The sequence below is a fragment of the Neovison vison genome, chromosome X, assembly GCF_020171115.1.
Source record: "Neovison vison isolate M4711 chromosome X, ASM_NN_V1, whole genome shotgun sequence".
Classification (NCBI taxonomy): domain Eukaryota; kingdom Metazoa; phylum Chordata; class Mammalia; order Carnivora; family Mustelidae; genus Neogale; species Neogale vison.
Window position 1 is genome coordinate 66142946 of NC_058105.1, and position 6000 is coordinate 66148945.

General features: G+C 62.6%; 1 protein-coding gene across 1 annotated transcript; it reads left to right on the forward strand.

Moving 5' to 3' along the window:
• Positions 1–1817: 1817 nt before the first annotated feature.
• Positions 1818–5799, forward strand: LOC122897300 (uncharacterized protein CXorf49 homolog). Its single transcript, XM_044235489.1, has 6 exons — positions 1818–3143; positions 3718–3874; positions 4414–4493; positions 4761–4806; positions 5458–5499; positions 5609–5799. The coding sequence occupies exons 1-5, from the start codon at positions 1818–1820 to the stop codon at positions 5496–5498; spliced, it is 1650 nt and encodes a 549-aa protein (XP_044091424.1). The 3' UTR covers position 5499; positions 5609–5799.
• The last annotated feature ends 201 nt before the right edge of the window (positions 5800–6000 follow it).

Genomic DNA, 6000 nt, shown 5'->3' on the forward strand with positions numbered 1-6000 from the left:
TCAGAGAAGCTGGGAACCCGTAGTGTCAGGAAAATCTGAGACCACTGGCGCCCCACCCCCACCGCCACCACCACTGTTAGGCCTACTTAGCTGTACCTTGCTCCAGACCTCTGGACACTCTTGTACCTACACCTCTACCTAGTCTCAGTATAGGAGTGGTTGGTGGTTTTCAATTCATTTCATTATTTGCCAATGTGTGTCCAGCTCCACTGACCTCCAAATTGCTCTATTCAGTCACGAGGGTGCTTTGAAACCTGTAAACGTGGCCTCTCGCGTTCCTTTTGACTGCCGCCTTTCCCATCCTCGGGATGCACACTTCCCGTTGCTTGCATCCCTCTCCTCACTGCTGGGAACTTGGAGTGTTCCCAGTTTTTCTCATCACCAACGTCCTAGCGCACGTGTCCTTCCTTACCCACTGCGTGAATGAGCGAGTCTCCAGAAGAAGCACCCGGCAGCAGATTTGCTGGATGGTAGATAGGGAATGTGGGTGTTCTCCCCTTTAAGGTTTTCCGCTCAAAGCGAGCACTCTGCCCCCCTGACTGCGTGCTTTTGATCCTGCCAGGGATCCCAGCAATCCTGATGACCTTGGGCGAGTGGCTCAACCTCTCAGTGCCCGTTTCCTCCCCTGTAAGAGGACGGTAACCGAGGGTACCTCAACCCTACGCCTGTCTTGTGGGTGCGTGACTAGTTAACTACAGTGCTTACGTGAGCGCCGGGCATGTGGCACCTATTGTAGAAGTTGCTTTGCATCGATTCTGCCAAATACCTCCCAAAAGGCTGCCCTGGGCCCCCAGCCCCACCCGCAGCAGTGGGCAAAAGCACCGCTTTGCTCACAACCACTGCCACCCTTGGAATGGTTCAGCTCTTTGATCGTCCCAAGTCCAGACTGTGAACACCGATTCGAGGTTTTAGTTCACACTTCCGGCAATGGTGATGGTGAGCAACTTTTGGTGCCTGCACTGGCCGCTGGGATTCCCTCTTTTTTTTAAACCGCCTCGGAGAGGAAGAGGGGCCGGCAGGAGGGGGGCAAAGCCCGGCCTGTGCACCAGATCTGCCTGCCAATACAGTTCCCGGAGCAGAGTCACGGACCAACCTGATGGTCCATCGTGGTCGAGTGATTGCGACAAAGACTGAAAGGCGCGTAAATATGACATCGTTTGCTCTTGGGCCCTTCGCAGGGAAAGTATGCCCGCCTCCCGCCCCCCCATCCCCTGATCGGTGACTGCGGGCTTCCCGTGCCCAGTTTCCCATCTGGCCCTAAGTGCCACTGTGGAAAACAGGCCGGCGAATCCTCTGTGCGCTCCGTGCCTCACCTCCGTCCCGACCTTTCGTCCCCAAGACCCGGGAGACAGGTGCCACCGCCCCCGGCTCGGTGGATGGAGAGACGGAAGCTCAGAGCGGTGATTCCAAGTGGAAAGCAGGTTCTGGGCAAGGGAGGCGGGACCAGAACAGCCCGAAGCAACGCCAGGACTCACGGACACCCAACTCCCACCCGCTGCAGAGCGAACCAATGGCGCTCGACCCCATTGGTTAGGGCCTCGAGGGGCGGGCCAACAAGGGGCGCGCTGGTTGGTGGGGGGCGGACCAATGAGGAAGCGGCCGCAGTCCCGTCGGAGGCGCGCGCAAGCCACACGTTGTTTGAGGCGATCTCGAGCCGTTCAACGCCACACCGCGTGGCGTGGAGCCTGTGGTGAGGGCCCGCGTCGTCTGGACGCCGAGCGACTCCCGCCGCCCCTCCGGCGCCCTCGCCTCTCACCCGTCGCGCCGGGACCAGGGCGGTCGTCTCCCTCAAAGCCCGGCTGCGCGGCGTCACCAGCATGAGCGCTCCGAATGAGGGGTCTGTCTGGGGAGCGGGTTTCGGCCCCGAGGGCGGGGAGCAGGCCGGCGTCCGCCCCTTCGGCCCCGGGGCCCCGTGGGCCCCGCGAGCCCCGGGACTAGGTCTGGATGTGGGCCCGCCGCGGAGCGGCGAGGGCGAGGGCGTGTTCGCAGACGCCGAGGGCTTCGAGTCCGAGCGGGAAGTGCTGGAAGCGGGAGGGCCGGTGCTGTGGGGCCGCGAAGGCCGCCCCGGCTCCCCGGCCGACGACAAGGGGGACGCCCCGGACTACGCGGCCCACCTGGCTGACGAGTCCGCGGCGGACATCGTGCAGCAGCTGACAGACCGCGACGCCCTGGGCCTGCGGAGAAACCCGTCCCCCGAGAGCTGCGCAGCCGAAGCGTCGGGCAGTTGGGCGGGCCTCGACGCGGGGCCCAGTGGGCGAGGCGCGCTCGTTCTGGGCCGCGTGGAGTCGCAGCCGCCTTCCGCCGCCGCCGGGCTGCGCGTGGCTGGGCCCGAGGGCAGCCGAGCCTGGGGGAACCCGAGAAGAGGCGCTAAGAGCAGGGCGAATGCCAGGGCGGATCGCCAGCGGCCCTCCGCCGCCACCGCCGCCACCGCCGCCACCGCCGAAGGCCTGGGCGCCCCGCTGCCTTCCGACCCCGAGTCCTCCGATGAGTTCGGGGAGATACAGCTGATGAGGGTGAGCATTTACTCCAAAGAAGGAGGCCAGGCCAAGCCCAGCAGCCCCGAGGATCCCGGGGACACACCCAGACACTCGAATTTCCGCATCAGGGAGAATTTCCTGCACGTGCCGGGCCCTTTCCTGACCTCGGCTCCCCGAGGATTCACTTCGGTTGTGGAGAGGCAGGCCATCGGAGAGCTGGACATGCCCTCCTCCAAGAAAATGCAGAGTGTGGTCTGGGGGAAGGGGGAGAGCAGGCCCACCTACCGGGGAGCTACTGCTGTTGCTGCGACTGCTGCTGCTGCTGCTGCTGCAGGCGGCTTGTCCCGGGCCACCTCTAGGAGGAAGGTGACCCAGGAGAAGAAATCCCTAGGGGGCCCCTCAAGAGTCGCCTCGGGGAAAAGCTTTCCTTCCTGGGGGCAGAGAGTCTCGGCAGCTCCCGTGGAACCGGCCACCTTCCCCCCAATCTCTGGTGTCCCGCTGCTTGGCAAGTCCAAGAAGCATTCCGTGGGCCCTTGGGGAATCAAACAGCCCAAGCACACGGGGGCCGGGAAGAAATCGGTGGCCAGGAGGACTCGGGAGGCGGAGGTGGTGGCGTCGGCAGGAGAAGGCACTGACTCAAGCAGAGACGCATTCCCAAAGGGCCAGGTGAGTAGGCCATGCTCCTTCTCTCTGGGTGCCCTTGCTCTCCCCCTGCCCCTCCGGCTCTGCCCAGTTCTTTACCCATGCTGCCTCTGTCCCTACTTCAGGGGTTGCCGTGGGTGCCCCTGGGTCATTGGGATCACTGGGATGGCAGATCGGCTCGTCGGTCGTTTTCACAGGGGCAGGTATTAACCTGGGGTAGCACTGCGTGTGAGCCCGGCACCGTTCTGAACCCTTGGCACGTTTCCTGCCTCCTTCCCCCAGAGAGGGGTCTGGATGAAGGGAGGACTGGTAGCTGATTGGAAGCCAGGAACCCCTTCAAAGTTTGGAGCACAACCCTTCAGGCTTTAGCTGCCTGGGCTTTGTCAGTGGCCTACTCGTCTCCCTGGCTCAGCCCTGCCTCCTGGCCTGGGGCTGATTGAGGGAGAAGGTGCCAGCCAGATCGGGCTCCGAGTTCCCTTGCCCATTCCCTGCCTCACCTCAGCTCTTATACACACGTGGGTACACCTACACACACACACACACACACACACACACACACACATCCCAAGGCCAGATGGGTGAGAAATTTTTCTTTTAGCTTCCAAAACAGAGGCCAGGGCCATCTTGTTTGTGCATGCATCGTGGAGAATGCAGCACTGGCGACCTCCAGGCCAGAGCCCCCCAAGTCCCAGGAAGCTCGGAACCCTTGGCTCCGAGCCAGGGAGACGTCCTGCCCAGAGGGCCTGCACCCTCCGGTGAGTCTTGTGGGTGTCAGAGGAGTGCGGGGGAGAGGGGAGGAGGAGGGGAACCTCTGGCTCTGCTGGGGGCTCAGTTCTGCGCCCCGCCTCCCCGGGCAGCTTCTCGCACAGGATGTGGGATGTGGACAGGATTGACCTTAAGCCGTGTCCTCCCTCCACGTGGGGTTTGTGCAGCAGGGGTGATGCGTGGCAGTGCCCCAAACTGCAGCCCCAGACACAGCCTTTCAGCAGCACGGAGCCTTTCTTCTGATGAGTCCTGTTTGGGCGCGTTGCTCCTGCCAGGGCCTGACTGTCGATGCTGCTCTGGGAAGAGTCCGAGCCAGAGCCACGGTCCCTGGGGCCCACCCTCAAGGATGGGCTGGCTGCCCCTGGGGGACAGGGGGGATGGGTCCAGAGAGAAGGTTGGAGCCGCTGGCGGAGCAGGGGCCACTGGTTGCCAGCAGAGGGTGGTGCTGCCTCACGTTGGACCCCCCCTGAGACCCTTTGCACCTCCCTGGGGGCCTTGGAAGCTGGATTTGATGTTCTTTCCGTCTCAGGTGACCAGGAGCCACTTGACCAGCCCCCAAGGCCGGAGAGGCAGCAGCAGCCGCCAGCTGGCGCACAGGACTGTCCTCGGGTAATGCTTCCTGTGGCTCCTAGAAAGGCTGGCCCAAACTAGAGGGTGGGATCCGGGTCCAGGCTAGACTGACCTGGGTGCCCCCGCCCGCCCACCCCGATCTGCTCGCCACAGAGGGAAGGTGCCGCCTTTCCACTGAGGAGCCTCTGGGGGTCTAGCCACTGGGCCTGGGGATGTAGTACCCGCGGGAGAGGGGGAGGTGGAGGAGAGAGGAAGCCAGAGGATACTAATGGTTTCTCTCTCTGTGTCTGCTGTCTGCTGGCCTAGTGTCTCGTGCTACAGAGAGAAATAGACGATCTCAAAGAGCAGCTTGGTATGAGGAACCTCTGGCTGGGGCCGGGCTGGGGCAGAGGCAGGCTGCGGGGTGGGGTGGGGGTCCCCAGGGCAGGACCCGGGATGGGCTGCAGGTGCAGGCGGCCTCCCAGGGACCACCGTTCCTTGGGGAGGAGACCCTGGCAGGCCTGACCCGGGAGCCTACAGTGCGTGTGCAGCTAGGTGTGCGCACAGGCGGTTCAGTCGTGCCTCGCCTGCGTGGCCGCTCTGCCGGCGGGAACAGGTCGCACAGGTCTCCCGCCTTTAGGACGTTTGCAGATGCCGCCTTGATTTTCCCTTTAACAGTTCCTTGGTATGGCTTGCAAGGCGCGCGCGCGCGCGTGTGTGTGTGTGTGTGTTTCTGAGTCTGACCGAGTCGCATGTGTGTGTGTGTGTGCGTGTGTGTGTGTGTCCGAGTCTGACCGAGTCGGATGTGCCCCAAAGCTGGAGAAGTACCTGCACATCGCGTTCCTTTAGAGGATGTGTCCATAGTGAGTGGAGGTGGTGGCTGAGTGAGTCAGGCCTGCACTCCTGGGATAGGGGCTGGAGGGGGTTTCAGGTTGCAGGGCTAGGCGGTTCCCCACGGGGACAGGGGGACGGGCTCCTCTCTCCCCACGTCTGGAGGGTCTGCTTACGCCTGTCTCTGTTTCAGCAGCCATGCGGTCCCTGACTGACAAGTTCCAGAGCCTCTGAAGTGAGTGTTACACACTCCATTCCCCTTTGCACCTTGGTGGCGGCCTGTGCAGCAGGGCGGGGGCTGGCCCTGGCTTGCTGCTCCTCCCTGAGCCTGCTCTGTCAGACAGGTTGAGCCCAGCATCTCTGCGCACGAGGAGCATCTGGTGCCTTTGGAGCCAGGGAGCTGTGGCCAAGCCGGTTCCCTCCTGTTCGACCTCGGCCAAGACTTCCTCTCCCTGTTCTTTTGCCCCCTCTCCAGCCCCATTCACAGCAGTTTCAAATTAAAGTACCTCTCAGGGGCGCCTGGGTGGCTCAGTGGGTTAAGCCGCTGCCTTTATCTCAGGTCATGATCTCAGGGTCCTGGGATAGAGGCCAGCATCAGGCTCTCTGCTCAGCAGGGAGCCTGCTTCCTCCTCTCTCTCTGCCTGCCTCTCTGCCTGCTTGTGATCTCTCTCTGTCAAATAAATAACTAAAATCTTTAAAAAAAAATAAAGTACCTCTCAGGTCTGTGGTCTGCCCT

What these genes read in the sequence shown, in the direction of transcription:
- LOC122897300 (XM_044235489.1), top strand. Translation starts at nt 1,818, where the DNA reads ATGAGCGCTCCGAATGAGGGGTCTGTCTGGGGAGCGGGTTTCGGCCCC. An exon ending in ACGCATTCCCAAAGGGCCAG is followed by an intron (nt 3,144 to 3,717) that starts GTGAGTAGGCCA and finishes TTTTTCTTTTAG; the next exon opens with CTTCCAAAACAGAGGCCAGG. An exon ending in CGATCTCAAAGAGCAGCTTG is followed by an intron (nt 4,807 to 5,457) that starts GTATGAGGAACC and finishes TCTCTGTTTCAG; the next exon opens with CAGCCATGCGGTCCCTGACT.